General features: G+C 41.9%; 1 protein-coding gene across 4 annotated transcripts in view; it reads left to right on the forward strand.

Moving 5' to 3' along the window:
• Nucleotides 1-15493, forward strand: part of Pms2 (PMS1 homolog 2, mismatch repair system component) — a 30537-nt gene that overhangs the window by 5448 nt on the left and 9596 nt on the right. For 3 of the 4 annotated variants that reach the window (XM_004840457.4, XM_087195867.1, XM_021254735.2), the window contains 6 exons: nt 266-433; nt 1042-1139; nt 2179-2278; nt 3961-4045; nt 5843-5998; nt 12298-13162. In XM_004840457.4, the coding sequence (XP_004840514.2) occupies nt 266-433; nt 1042-1139; nt 2179-2278; nt 3961-4045; nt 5843-5998; nt 12298-13162 (1472 nt within the window). The remainder of the gene's footprint in view (nt 1-265; nt 434-1041; nt 1140-2178; nt 2279-3960; nt 4046-5842; nt 5999-12297; nt 13163-15493) is intronic. The other variant, XM_087195868.1, reaches the window with a different exon arrangement.

The following is a 15493-nucleotide window of genomic DNA, read 5'->3' on the forward strand; positions in this document are numbered from 1 at the left end:
AGTTTCTAGGGCAGAGATTACAAGGTCAAAATGAACATCCTTTTTGATGCTTATATCAAGGACAGGTGGGAGGACAAAGACTAGGAGCCAAGGCTCGAGCCACCTTTCACAGCACATAGAGAGATACTTCTCCAGAGTTTACTCTGTCAATAATTCCTTCCCTGGTTTGCGAAATGGTATGAGAACCTTGAATTGGATCTTGTAACTTGAGCCATTTAATTCCTGTAAGATTAATGTTGAGTCTTGTGTTTGTTTTTTTAAATAGGAGTATGCCAGAATGGTCCAGGTCTTACATGCGTACTGTATCATTTCAGCAGGCATCCGTGTAAGTTGTACCAATCAGCTTGGACAAGGAAAGCGGCAGCCTGTGGTGTGCACAAGTGGCAGCACCAGCTTGAAGGAGAATATCGGCTCTGTGTTTGGGCAGAAGCAGGTAGTGGTGGCCAGTTCCTGAAAATATTTTATTGTTCTGATTATGACAGGTTTCATTATCCTTTCTAGTAGAGTGCGAATAAAATATAAGAGCTCTTTCTTTGGGTTTTTTTTGGTACTGGGGATTGAACTCGGGTCCTTGCACTTTCACAGCAGCGGCGAAACCACTGAGCTAAATCCCTGGCCCCTGTTTTGTTTTTTTTTAACTTTTTTTTTTGGTACCAGGGATTGAACTTGGGACCTTGTGCTTGCCAGGTAGACATGGTGCCACTGAGCTATATTTCCGGCCCTAAGAATTATTTAAAAAAAAAAAAGATACCTGTCACGAAGTTAATATTTGAGAGCTGCATCTTTAACTCTCTTCCTCACTTGAACAAAACAAAGTATCATAGGCATTGTGTTGATTATGAACAAGAAGAGCTTGTGTGTTTCATTTTTTTAGTAAAAACAATCCTTTTATGGTACTGAAAGGCAATTGTCAGAATTCTTTGCTGAGTTTCTTTGTGCTTTTAAAGCAGGTGGCTTGGCTGGGAAGAAAACACATCTTCTCTGAGTGTTGGTCTGTTCCGTGTTTGTTAGGAAATAACCATGGCGCTTGGTTTCTTTCAGTTGCAAAGCCTCCTTCCTTTTGTTCAGCTGCCCCCTAGTGACTCTGTGTGTGAAGAGTATGGCCTGAGCTGTTCCGACACGCTGCCTGATCTGTTTCAGTAAGTAGATTGCTGCCAGAAGACAGACAGAAGGTGTTGTCTTTTTTCTTTTCAAATATGATTTTAAGGCTTTTTTTTTTTTTAGTATATGTTCAGCCAAAGCGAGCACTAAGGCTTATATTTTTATGTCCTGTGTAAAACTGGGCATTCTCACTGCTGAGAAAGAGGATTTAAAAGACTCAGTTACTTAATTCAAATAGTATTTTGGCTAACTGGTACATTGCAGGGGGGGTTCCTGCTGAATTAGTCTTTGTCAAGGCTGTTCAGTTAGAATAACTTTTTTTTTTTGGTATGGGGATTGAACTCAGGACCTTGTGCTTGCAAGGGAGGCGCCAGAACCACTGAGCTAAATCCCTGGCCCCTCAGTTAGAATAATTTTTACCTTATTTTATCTACGGTGTTTGACTTTTTGAGGATCTGATGAAGATAGTCTGGCATCCTTGTTTTTAGACACCATACAATAGATACTTCCTGAGCAGGACTGGCCTTGTGAAGATTCACACCCCTTACTCTTTCTTTGTCTACTTTTGGCTCATGTTTAAAATTAAAATAAAGATGGAAATTCATTTCTTTATGTTAAAGTTATGAAAATGCAGGCATCCCAGGGGTGGGTCTCATATAGAGCAAGCATGTCACTAGCACCTTAGTAGATGTACATTTGCTGACTGAAGACAGAATGTGGGCAGAGATCCTGTGTGCGAGTGGTTAGACTCCATGGGCAAGCCGGGGAGGACAGCACAGAGGGCTTGAAGAGTGTGTTGGGTGTGGACCGATCCTGACATGGGGGCCGGGGTGTAACAGGGAGGGCGAGAGGTGGGCTGGGCCAAGTCCATGGTGAGCCACTGCATTGCCTCCGAGGGAGTTTCGGCTGCATAAGCTTTGGGGCATTCAGAACACCTGGGCTGTGTGTGAATCCTTAAGACGACCCACAGGTGTACACAAACCGAATATGCCCCAGCACTCCAGCCGGTGTTTTTAGCTGTTTTAAGATTGTGCCTGCCCTGTGCCCGGTGTTCTAACCCTGTGCCCTCTGAAATAGTATCTCAGGCTTCGTCTCACGCGGCACGCATGGCGTTGGGAGGAGCGCAGCAGACAGACAGTTTTTCTTCATCAATCGGCGTCCTTGTGACCCAGCAAAGGTATTTACACATGTTTTGTATTAGTTTATGCTTATGTCTTTTTATTTCTGAATAATTTCATGGATTTTTCGTACACAAGCAATTTACATGGAACATGGGACTGACTCAGAAACATGACTTTAAAATCGTTTCAGGCATTTAAGAAAGTACATGGTTCTTTCAATTGTATATGTACCCATGTGCATATATGTGCATACATACATAAATATATCAAGTACATAATGGGCTGGGGATTTAGCTCAGTGGTTCTGGCACCTGCCTCGAAAGCGCAAGGTCCCAAGTTCGATTCCCAGTACCAAAAGAAAAAGAAAAACAAACAAAAATTAATTACCAGTGTATTCATTATCATAGAAACTATCACTGAAGAAAGGAAACATTTCAAAACATTTGCTGTCATCTAGGGTTTTCAGTGTGGATTGACCACGTGCGTGTATTTCTGTATTTTCTCTTCTTTCTCTCCATTTTCCAGGAAAATGAGGGGCTGGATTACCTCTGCCTCAGACTAAAAACTCATCTTCTTGATAGAATTATGTACATGGGTTTTAAGTAGTTCAGTTTTGCCTTTTGCATCTTTAGCAACTTTGTCGCTCAGTAGTATTTTTTTGTTTTATTTACTTGTAGCGGAGGTAAAAAGGAAGGGTAGGAGGGAGAGAGGTATAAGGGAGGATACTGGGGTGATACGATCAAATATGTTATATATATATTGCAGTGTGTGTGTATATATATATATAGATAGATAGATAGATAGATAGATGGTTTTTGTTTTTTTTGGTACTGGGGATCGAACCTAGGACCTTGAGCTTGCAAGGCAGGCAGCAGAACCACTGAGCTAAATCCCTGGCCCTGTCATATATATATGAATATGTCAGATTGATACTCAGTATTTTGTAAAATTAATAGGCACTAATAAAAGCATATTTTAAAAAATTTCCTTATAGCTATAAGATGTGATTTAGCCTCTAAAAGTTTACCACCTGTATTATAATTAGTATGATTTTATGGTTTACCTCTAATGCCATTTAATCTCATAATGTCATAGAAATATGTTACCAAGTACATTTAAATGTGCTTTCTGAACATTTAAATTGTACCTGCATTTTATTAAAGTTTGATAAAGAGCATCTTTAGGTTGGAAAAAGTTTGTTTTAGGTGTCTATGATTAAAAAATATCGCTTTGAGAGACATAAGGAAACTGAGTAATGGGTATATATTTGATTATGGGATACTTTCATAGGTGTGTGTATGTTATCAAATTGTACATTTCAAATATGTGCAGTTTACCTTAAGACCATGTTAAGTAAAGTATATCAGACACAAAGGTGAAAGTTACATAACTTCTCTTATTCGAGAAGCCCAAAGAATGAAGAGCAAAGGAAAAGACGAAGACAACATATTTTGATCATAGATCTAGGTCTTTTGTAAATTGGAAAGGAATCTAGAGGTGAAGAGAGGGGAAGGGGAATAAAAATTAAGATATGTTATGTACATGTAATCATTATGTACTACAAACATGTACTAGTAAGTAAAATATTAAATATATGCACTTTATTGTATATAAACTATATCTTAGTAAAGCTGTATACGTTTAATAAAATTTGATCCGTTTGGTGATAGGTTAGAATAGCATGTTGTTACAACAGTGAGAGAAGGGAATATTTATTCTTTTGTTGTTTTTTGGACAGGTCTCTAGACTTGTGAATGAGGTCTACCACATGTATAATCGACATCAATATCCTTTTGTTGTTCTTAACATTTCTGTTGATTCAGGTAGGTTCCACTGAGAATTCAATAAAATTGCTAACTTTTAAAAGAATAAAATGAAATTATAAAGTTTGGATGTGACTGGAAAGAGAATAATTTTGATTTTTATACAGACATTTCTGTTTTCTTCTTGAAACTGTATCAATTATATTAGTAGGAAAATGTCACTTTTTTAAACATTAATGAAGGGAGAAGGTAGATTCCTTGATTTTGAAAATAATTAAGTTTATACTGTAAGTTTATACTATATACTTTCTTCTGATTGCTAGAATTCTGACTTACTGTCATCTATTTTCTCTAGACTCTTAGAAATATATATGTGCTTACCTTAAAATATACACACCACACCTAGCCTTTGGGGTGAGAAAATAATCTGGTATCCTTTTCTTTATACTTAGATGTGAATATTTTCTTTTTTTTTTGGTACCAGAGATCAAACTCAGGACCTTGTGCTTGCCAGGCAGGCAGGGCACCACTGAGCTACATCCTCTACCCAACATTTTCTTTTTCATGTCATTAGTATTAAGAAACACAAGGGCCAGGGATGTAGCTCAGTGGTTTCGCTGCCTGCTGTGCAAGCGCAAGGACCTGAGTTCAATCCCCGGTACCAAAAAAAAAAAAAAAAAAGAAACATGACTTTAATGCCTATTGTATACTCCAGTGTTCCAGTCCATGGTTACACTTTGATTTTTTAAATGTTTTTTTGCTTATGGTGCTAGGGATCAAAGCTAAGGCCTGATGCATGCTAGACAAGTACTCTACCACTGAGCTACATCCCCAGCCCACTAATTCTTTTGTTTTTTTATATTTGTTTTCAGTTTTTGAAAATTATAAATACTGCCTTAATAATGAAATTATTGTCTGTTATCTTTTCTTTTTTTTTTTTTGGTACCGGGGATTGAACTCAGGTCCTTGCGCTTGCGAGGCAGGCGGCGGAACCACTGAGCTAAATCCCCAGCCCTATTGTCTGTATCTTTAAGGTAAATTCCTTGTGGTGGAATTGGGTCAGTGAATATGATTATTTTAAGGCTTTTTGTGTATTGCATTCTAGGCATATTGTACCAGTTCACGCATTTACCAACAATGATAGTACTAGCTATCATTTTTTAAACTAAATTCAATACGGGATAAAATACTTTAACTTACATTTTTTCTCTTAGACATCTTCATGTGTTTTCTATTACAGTGTACACATTCAACTTTTTTGTTTGGGTTTTTTTGTTTGGTTTGTTTGTTTTTGTTTTGACAGGGTCTTGCTCTGTAATTCAGGCTGGCCTTGAACTCACTGTGTAGCCCAGGCTGGCCTCGAACTCATGGCAATCCTGTCTCAGCTTCCCAAGTGCTGGGGTAACAGTCGTACGCTACCACACCCAGCATGGTGTGCCCATTCAAATCTTTACATATGTTGTTTGTTTAAAAAATAGTTCATGTTTTTTCTTGATTATTTGAAAAAGCTAATTTTATTTAAAAATTTTATTCATTCAATATGGTACTGGGGAGGGAACCCAGGGCCTTTGCACTGAACTGTATCTCCACCTTTTTTTATTTTGAAACATTGTCTTGCTAAGTTGCCTAGGTTGGGCTTGAACCTGTGATTCTTCTCCCTCACCCTCCCAGAGTGTTGGCATTACAGAAGTGGGCTGCCACACCTGGTACTAATTTTATAATCTGTGAATATTAATCTGAACACTGTAATGTTTTTAATAGTATTTTTAGTAAGAAGTAAATGAAATAGTAGATGGGTAAATTTCTATTGTTAAAGGTGAATTTAAACATTATAATGTATGTTCTTTTTCTCCTTAGAATGCGTTGATATCAATGTTACTCCAGATAAAAGGCAGATCTTACTACAAGAAGAGAAGCTTTTGTTGGCTATTTTAAAGACCTCTTTGATAGGAATGTTTGATGGTGATGTGAATAAACTTACTGTCAATCAGCAGCCACTGCTGGATAATGAAGGTAAGAAAAATGCAGTGATACAACAGTTTATAAAACTTTTAGCTATTGTGATTCTCCCCCCGACCCCAATTTTTTTTTTTTTTTTGGTACCAGGGATCGAACTGAGGATTGAGCTCTCGGGACTGTGTGCTTTGGAGGCAGGCGGCGGAACCACTGAGCTAAATCCCCGGCTCCACCCCCCGAATATTTTTTGACATGAAACAAAATTTCTTTTAGAAAAGATATGTCACACTAGAAAGTATATAGCCACAGATTTAAGAAATCTGTTTAGAAAGAGGCATAAATGGGGCCAGGGATTTAGCTGTGGTTCCGCCGCCTGCCTCAAAAGCTCAAGGACCCGAGTTCGATCCCTGGTACCAAAAAAAAAAAAAAGAGGCATAAATGACCACATTCTGCATACACAGGGCTATTCAATAATGTCTTTCTTAAGCTATAATGAGGGTTTTTCTATGTGAACAGATAATGTAATAGAAGATGGATGATGAGCTGAAGTCTGTACTGACTGTACGTTCTTAACTTTCTTGTTGTTGCCTTTACTGTGTATTTTTAATTATATTCGTAGTGGTAACCCTGGAGATAACAGTATGGCAATTTAATTCAGACTAATGGCAACTTTATTTCAACAGTATATAAAACCTTTGTTGCTACATAGCTCCCTTTTCTGATAATGTCATATACATTTTTGGCTTATTCATTGGGTCCCTGTCACCAAAGATTTATCATTTTTGCTTTATGTAGTTGTCTTTTAAGTCATATAGGGAGAAAAAGGATACACATTTAAAATATATTTATTTTATATTTACGTGTGTATATAATTACTTTTATCAGTCCTAATTTCCTCATGTCAATTTGAGTCACTATCCACTGTCCTTTTATTTCAGTCTGAGAGCCTCCCTTTTAGTATTTCTAATAGAGCAGCTCTACAGTAATGAATTCTTTCAGTCTTATCTTAGTATCTCCTTTTTTTCCCTTTTCTCTTTTTTGGTGCTGAGAGTCAAACCTCAGCCTTTTGCATGCTAAGCACATGCTCTACCACTGGGCTACACCTCCAGCCTCTCCTTCATTTTTGAAGGATAGTTCCATTGGATGCAGAATTCTCTGCTGACAGACTGTCTCTCAACACAGTGAATATGTCGTCCAGTTGCTTTCTGCTTTACACACTTTCTGATGAAAAATTATCTATAAATCTTGCTGAGGATCCCTTATGTGTGTGTGATGAATCACTTCTTGCTTTTTCAAGATTCTCTCTTTGTCCTTCTTCAGTTTGATCATGATGCATCTGGGTATAGATAGATCTCTTTGAATTTATCTTAGAGTTTGTTGAGTTCCTTAGATGTGTAGATTCCTGCCTCATGAAATATGGGAAGGTTTTGGCCATTATTTCTTAAAGTAATCTTTCTACCCCTCTGTCTTCCTCCTTTCCTGGGATACCTATCCTCTGTGGGTGTGATGGTACCCAACAGATCTCTTGGCCTCAGTTCATTTTTTATTCTTTTTCTTTCTGTTCCTCTGGCAGGATGATCCATCTTCAAGTTTGCTGTTCTTCTGCCTGATGAAATATTGAGCCTTTTACATACACTTTTTCAATTCTAGAATTTCTTTTCTTATAATTTCTATGTATGGAATTCTTATTTGGCAGAACATTGTTTTTGTATTTTCCCTTAGTTCTTGTCTTAGTCACTTTCTCATCGCTGAGACACAATACCTGGCACCCACAACTTAAAGAACAGGCTTCTTTTGGCTCACAGTATTGTAGAGGTTTCAGTCCATAGTCTGGTAACTCCAGGGCAGAAATGGCATGGAAGGGCCTGAGCAGAGGGTCACTGCTTACATCATGGCAGCCAGGAAACAGGACCAAAGGAGGAACCGGGAAGGGAGATAAACCCTTTCAGGTCATTTCCACAGTGACCCACCCCTTCTGACCATACCCTGCCTACCTCCTAACAGCCAGTCAGCCATAACGTCATAAACCAGTCACCTTTCTGAAGCCCCTTCTATGAGTGTATGAGGTTCTTAGGAGACATCTAGATATAACAGTTACTTAGATGTGGCTTCCTTTAGCTCTTTGAACACATTTAAAATCTGTCTAACCTGGCATGGTGGAGCTCATCTGTGGATGCTACTCAGGAGGCTGAGGCAGGAAGATCACAAGCTTGAAGCCAGTCTGGACAACTTATCAAAACTATCTACAAACAAAAAAGAGCGAGGCTGTAGCTCAGTGATAGAGTACCCTGGGTTCCATCCTCGGATGCAGGGAGGGGATGGACTCTGTCTAGTTAGGTCCCCATGTGCGCTTCTTCAAGGATAGTTTACACTGGCCACTTTTTTCATGTGTATGAGCCATACTTTCTTTGCATGTCTCTTTTTCTTTTGTAATGGTGGAAAACTAAACATTTAAATAATAGGATGTTGCAATTCTGGAAGTTAGATTCCCCTTCTGAGGGTTTGCTGTTTCTTGACTTTTCTGAAAAAGATCTCTGTAAAGCCTCTGTTTCTTGTCATATATGGCCACTGAAGTCCCTGTTCCATTAGCTTATTGGTTAACTAATTATTGCACAGGGATTTCTGTAAATGCCAAACCCACCTTGTCTCTGCGTCTTTGCTGAGGAGCTGTGTGTGTCACTGGGACACACCTTCAACACTTGGCCAGGAAGTTCACAAGCCTGCTTCAGTTTCACTTCCTGTTTGTGGTGAATATCAAGGTCAGCCATGGGTCGAGTTCAGGGCCTTCTTAGGCCTTTCCTAGGCCTGCAAGTAGCCTTGTAGATTCCCAGGTTGATACTGGAGCTTTTCAGAGTCCCTGTGGAGCTTTTATGGTCAGTCTGTTTTGTGCTCAGCTCTTCTCCAGTTGCAGGCAGTGCAGGTAAAAATCAGTTGCTTGAATAGATTTCATAGGAGGCCCTCAAGAAAGGAGCTTTCTACAGTGGAAGAACTCTTGAGTTGGGACAAACACGGACAGCCTTGCAGGTGGGTTGGGTGTTCAGAAACTGCTGGCCAGGGCAAATAATTGTTGTTCCCTGGGACATGAGGACATGAGGACATGAGGTTTCCACAAAGCTCCAGCTCCGTCCTGTCTCCTGCAGTGGTTGCCAGACCACTGGAGCTTTGCTCTGATCTTTGTCATACCACCCCGCCCCCTGTACTAGGAATTGAACCCACAACCTGTGCACTGAGCTACATCCTTGACCCTTTTTTATTTTGAGACAAGTTTTTGCTAAGGCTGGGCTCAAACTTGCAGTGTCCTGCTAAGGCTCCCAGAGTGCTGGGATTTTAGGTGTGCCTAGAGGCATGCATGGGATTAAAACCATGTTGGCCAGGGATTTAGCTCAGTGGCATTGTGCCTGCCTCGAAAGTTTAAGGTACTGAGTTCAATCTCAAGTATCGGAAGAAAAAAACAAAACAAACCAAAAAAACCATGCCCAGCTTCTATTGGTTTTCAAAGATAGTGCAGGGCCAGAAAGGAGGGACTGGGACCAGGCCAACTCAGAAGGCCCTGAAGCTTGATTTTCTTTTTTCTTTTTTAATTTTTTGAGGGTTTTTTGTCTGTTAGTTTGATTTTGAGACAAGGTTTTACTATGTAGTTCAAGCTGGCCTTGAACTTGTGGCAGTTCTCCTGCCTCAGACCCCCGAGTGCCGGGATTACAGCTGTGCGCCACCAAAAGCTTATATTTCTTACAAAGATTTGCAGTTTCTGTTGAATAAACATTTCCCAGTTGCTGCAAGCCTTTTATAATTCCAAAGTCCTGAAGAAGTTAACTGACAATTTTTGCTGTTTTCTCATTTTATGTATGAAGGAGGGAGTTTTTGGAGACCCTCACTCTGGATTTTCCCTGAGGTTACCCCATGCAGCTTGTACTGAGCGCTGTGTGGAGAGATGAGAGTCACCAGAGATGATGTGATATCTGTAGTGACATGCACAGTCATTGGTTCATTTTCTGGTCCTGTGTTCTCAGTTGCTTGTTGAAATAGCAAGTTATGTTTTTTTGGGGGGGTCGGGTACCGAGGATCAAACTCAGGATGTTGCACTTGCCAGGCAGGCATTGTGCCGCTGAGCTAAATACCTGGTCTGATAGCAAGTTATGTTTTTAGTCATTGAAACCAAGTACATCTGGTTGAGCAGAGAGGAGAGGGCACAGGTGAGCCCTAGCCTTCTTCCCTGGCAGCGGGGACAATCGGTGTTGGCCCTCTGGCGGCCAGCTCCACTCCGGGGCGAGATGGTATCCTCTCTAAGATCACGGGCCAGCTCTCCCGTCTGTGTGTCTGAATGTGGACAGATGGAAGCGGCAGCATCATGTCCTCAGTGGAGAGAGGGCCAGAGAGCCGCCGAGGAGGCTATAGTAGAAAGCTCCGATGAGAGACACCCGGTGCTCACACTGAGAGGAAAATGTGATGGGGCTTTATAAACTGAGGGCGCTGGGAGCCAGGTCTTCCCCAAGCATGAAGAGCAACCTCCTAGACCCCCACGTTTAAGGGGAGCAGGACACAGGGTGGGAACTGAGGGACTGCTCTCTGTCTTAACATTTCCTGGCGCCCCAAAGGTGGGTTGTGTCCAGAAGGAAGACAATGGGATAGACTCTTTTAGAGTGCCAGGGTGGGGAGTTGGGAGAATCTGAGGATGTGCTGGAGGCCAGAGGTTCCTGAGGAGGGGTGGGCTGCTGGGTAGTGGGAGCGGAGCACAGGAAATGAGTGTTTGTGTGGCAGAACTGCTGCCTGGTACGTGGAAGGTTCACACCTCTCCCAGCTGTAGTCTGCACGGGCGAGTTGGGGCATAGGGTCTGCATGTGGAGTGTGGCAGAGGGTGGTTGGCAGCACACACCACCGTGGAAGGGCCCAGTGTGCTGTCTACACTGTTTGCAGGACCCGGCTGGAAAGGCTGCCCCATAAGAGCAGCTGCAGTGTGAAACTTGGTTGAATCTGCTTATTTTTTAGCCATTTTATTGACGTGTAGCAACCACACAAAAGCACACATGCCATCATGTATGGATTAGAAATACCTTAGCTTAAGGTTTGGAAACAGCCCAAGTGCCCATCAACTGGAAACTGGATAAAGATGATGTGGGTTTTTTAATAAAATGGAGTACTACTCAGCCATAAAGAACGAGAAACTAGAGTCATTAGTAGCTAAATGGATGCATATTGAGGCCATACTCATAAGTGAAATAAATAGGACACACAGGTGTAAATACCAAATAGTTTCTCTAGAGTGAGAAACTGAAAGTGTAAATAAGGATGAAAATGATTAAAATGAATAAATGATAATTTGAAATAGGAAAAGGTCCAAAGGTGTAGGGCTGCCGGGAGGGGAAGGGGAAAGGGAAGAAAGGAAAGGAAAAATTACGTGAAAGAAAAAAGAAAAAAATGGAAATGAAATCTATGTAAATAGGGAAGGGTGGTGGGGGTGAAGGGCACAGAGGTAATGGGGAAAAAAATATGAACTAAGATACATCATGTTCGGGTACAAACACCCAATGCTAAATGTTAATGTACTATACACCTAAAATGGACCAATTGATACGTAAATAAAAATTAAAAAAAAAAAAGAAATCCCTTAGCTCTGAGCTCAAGAAATACCTTCCGCAGAACTCTCATGTGCCTCCTTTTCCTCCACCAACCCCGAGTGGTGCCCACTTTGCTGACTTTTTTTTTTTTTTTTTTGGTACCGGGGATCGAACTCAGGACTTTGCGCTTACAGGGCAGGTGCTGGAACCCCTGAGGATTTAGCTCCGGGGTCCCGTACTTTGCTGACTTTTAACAGCCTAGTTCTGTTTTTAATTTGAAGCCATTCAATCTTATTTGTTTACGGACTCGATTCAAAGCACATGTCACCATTCACACATTCATTTGTTCTCGTGAGCGTACAGTGTTCTGCTGTTTGAGTGTCTTTGTGGGTATTTGGGTTGTTTCCAGTTTGGACTACCATGAAGGAAGCTGTCTTGAGCAACCTCAGGCATGCATTCTAATGAGCAGAAGTGGGCATTTCTGAGTGGAGCAGCAGCACCACGTCACAGGTGTGCCCACGTTTAGGGTTAGGAGATGCCTACAGAGAGTTTTACCAAGGAGTTATACTAGTTTCACTACCATTGTTTAAGATTTCCACCTGATAGTCATCCTTGCAAACATTTGTTATTTTTCAGTTTTTACCCATTCTGGGGAATATATGACCAAACCATTTTGCAGTTTTATTTTGTGTTCTCTTTATGATTGACTTTGGACAGTGTTCATATGCTTAGCCACTTGGACCTCCTCTTGTCCCACTTCAGTGCAGTCCCTGACACTGTTCTTTGATCCTGTTTGCTTAGGTAACTTAGTAAAGATGGATGCAGCAGAAATGGAAAAGCCTCAGCTGGAAAAGCAGACCAATTCCCTTTCGTTAAGGGCTCGAGGGGAAGAAAGAAGGGCCGTGTCCATTTCCAGGCTCCGAGAGGCCTTTTCTCTTAGTCACAGCACAGATACCAAGTCTTGGGGCCTGGAGACTGCAGATCGGAGATGGAATTCTCTGAGAGTGAACGGAGGTGCACCATCTTTTGATTCCCCAGATCCTGTCTCTGCCTGGGGCTTGCTGGGTCCTCAGGAAGAGGTGATAAGTCCCAAGAAGGGCTCTGGTGACTCTGTGGACAGAGCAGAAACAGAGGAGGACTTGGGGCACAGCAGCACCTCAGCTGGCTCCAAGGAAGGGTTCAGCACTCCAGAAGCCAGGAGTCAGTGTAGCAGTGACCAAGCAGCGAGCTCCCCGGAAGACAGATTTCCACAGGGAAGTGTGGACTCCTGTGAGCAACTGCTCGACACAGACCGGCACCCCTCTGGCATGAGATACCATTTAGACCAAGATATTGGATATAAATTTAGAGCTTTGCCTGTGCAGACTGATTTCTCATCCTCAGACACCAAGCGTTTTAAAAAGGAAGAAATTCCCTCAATTGCTGACATTCCTCAAAAGTTGGTTAGTACTCAGAACATGTCAGGGACTCAGGTTGATGTAGCTGTTAAAATTAGTAAGAAAATAGTGCCCCTTACCTTTTCTATGAGTACTTTAGCTAAACGAATCAATCAGTTACATCACCAAAAACAACAGAATGAAGGTGAACAGAATTACAGGAGATTTAGGGCAAAGATTTGCCCTGGAGAAAACCAAGCAGCGGAAGATGAACTAAGGAAAGAGATCAGGTAAAGTTGGTTCTGAATGGTATTTTGGTCACAGCTGTGATTGGTTCTTTCGAGTGAATCAGCAGCTGATCCTTAGACTCAGTCTTGAGTATTTTGCTGTTACTGTTTTGTGGTGCTAGGGATCGAACCCCGGGTGTTCGTGCTGGCCTGCATCCCCAGCCCTTTATTTTTCATTTTGAAACAGGGTCTCACTGCGTTTCCTTGGCTGGGCTGAGACTTGTGATCCTCTGCCTCAGCCTCCCAGAGTGCAGGGCTGACAGGTGTGTGCCACCACCTTAGCTCTCAGGGGTCTTTGGCTGTCTTTCTTTACTTTCCACTTAGATGGAGTCTCCTGTCCGGCTTGGAGCTGGGCTCCAGCGTGGCCCTCCCTATGCAGTAGAATGGAGCCTCAGGATTCTGTTCCCTCTTAGGACAGCTGTACGGGGGCCTTCCCACCTTCACAGACTCCACCCCTTTCTGGTAGACTTGCTGCCCTCTCTTCCTACTTCCCCCCTCATTGCTCCCTCCCCCGGAGGCCAATGTTAGGATTGGTTTTGACTCCACAGATTGGTTGGCTTTGCCAGTGCACCCTCGTCAGTGCTTTTTCCATTACCCACTTCTCACTGCCTCTCACATATGTTAAGCGCTCTTTCTTTCACCATGCTCTACTGCTTGGAAGCATTCAAGATTTTTTTTTCCTTTAGATTTTCTCAGTATCTTTTCTATATTAATCCAAATTAAGCATAGACTTCTTGACTCCAATTTCATCATTTTCCTGAAAGCTTTCAGCCCACAGTGACTTCCAGGCATTGAATTTATGACCGTTTTGGTAGACATCACCATCTCCCATTTTTCATTTTAATGTGCAGAGAGCTGGGAAGTGGCACATGCCTGTCAACCCTGCACTCTAGGAGGCTGAGACAAGAGGATCACAAATTCTAGCCCAGCCAAATCAAGTTAGTGAGAGTTCAAATCAAGCTGCAAAGTTTTATTTCTTTTCCATTGTTTGTTTCAGCCAGATGCTGGTTGGTTCGTTTGTTTCTTTGTTTGTTGGTTTCATTACTGGGGATCAAACCCAGAGCCTTCACATTGAGCTATATCCCCAGACCTTTTTTTTTTTTTTTTTGAGACAGGATCTTGCTAAGTTGCTAAATTGGCCAGGATAGACTTGAACTTGCAATCCTCCTGCGTCATCCTCCCAGAAAGCTGGGATTTCAAGCGTATGCCACCATGCCTGGCACAGATACTTTTTTCCATAGGAGACAGATTGAACAAAGACACTGGTGACCTGCGTCTTGCAGCCAGCACAGGTTCTTCCCAAAGGTCATCCTGCTGGGCAGCCAGAGCAGATTCAGACAGTTCTGAAAGAGGTGGAGTCAGCCAGGAGAGGTGATCACTCGGCCAATCGCCAGCTTATTGGCTGGTGGCTCTGAGTGCACACATCTGTGAATGTGTAAGTGTTCTCCTTGTGCACTGCTAGATTTGAAGGTGTGCCGCAGACCAGCTGCAGTCGATGCAGGGTAGGAAGGGGAGAGGTCTCGGGCCGGCGAGTGAGAAAAGAACCTTCGAAAGCAATGTGGAGGCTCCCTCTGAGAAGTCTCAGGGTCTGATTTATTTTTATATCTTTAAGCACTAGCTAAGAGGCATTGGGCGGAACATGTTTACATTTTAGCTTGCCTTAGCAACATCTAGTGAGGTAAGGTTATTTTTACTAAACAGTATGTTTCTCTAAGCTGATTCACATCATCGAACAACATGAATACATTTCTTAAAAATCACAATTGTCCCCTTATTTTCCCAAACCTAAGCAGAACAGAAGGTAACTTAATCAAAATCTCCAGAGAGTAACTTAATTAGAATCTCTATAGCAGCGGGGGTACAAGCAAGATTTAATCAACTAAGTGTCAAACTTGTGGTCACCAGCTGGCCCTTGAGAAGCTGCACAACAGTTAATATAGTTTGCTATTAGCTCTCTACTTTCCTATACCTCTATTCATCTTGCTTAAGTGTTATTTGGGTTCATGGTCCATGAGCAGGAGATGTTTACAGTACTTTGAGAAAAACTGAGTAACTCGCCTCCTTAGTGTATTTACCTGTCCCAACTTTCTCTCTGTTTCCCATTTTCCACTATTCCTTACATCTAAAGTCTGTCCTATCGACCTCTTCATAAGACCCCTTTAGTAATAAGAAGGTCAGCAATGAGAGGGGGAGTCATAGTAGTGGGGAAACAGAGGGGGTTTTAGGAGAGGTTTCTTTAGGAGTGGATGTGGCAGTAGAACTAAGAGAAACTGGAATTTTGGGACTCTTGAGCCAGATCAGATTTCAATACATCATTGCCAATTTGCCTCATGG

Source organism: Heterocephalus glaber, unplaced genomic scaffold, assembly GCF_053883595.1.
Source record: "Heterocephalus glaber isolate CG9 unplaced genomic scaffold, H.glaber_assembly_v1.0 deba00001610, whole genome shotgun sequence".
NCBI classification, from domain to species: Eukaryota; Metazoa; Chordata; class Mammalia; order Rodentia; family Bathyergidae; genus Heterocephalus; species Heterocephalus glaber.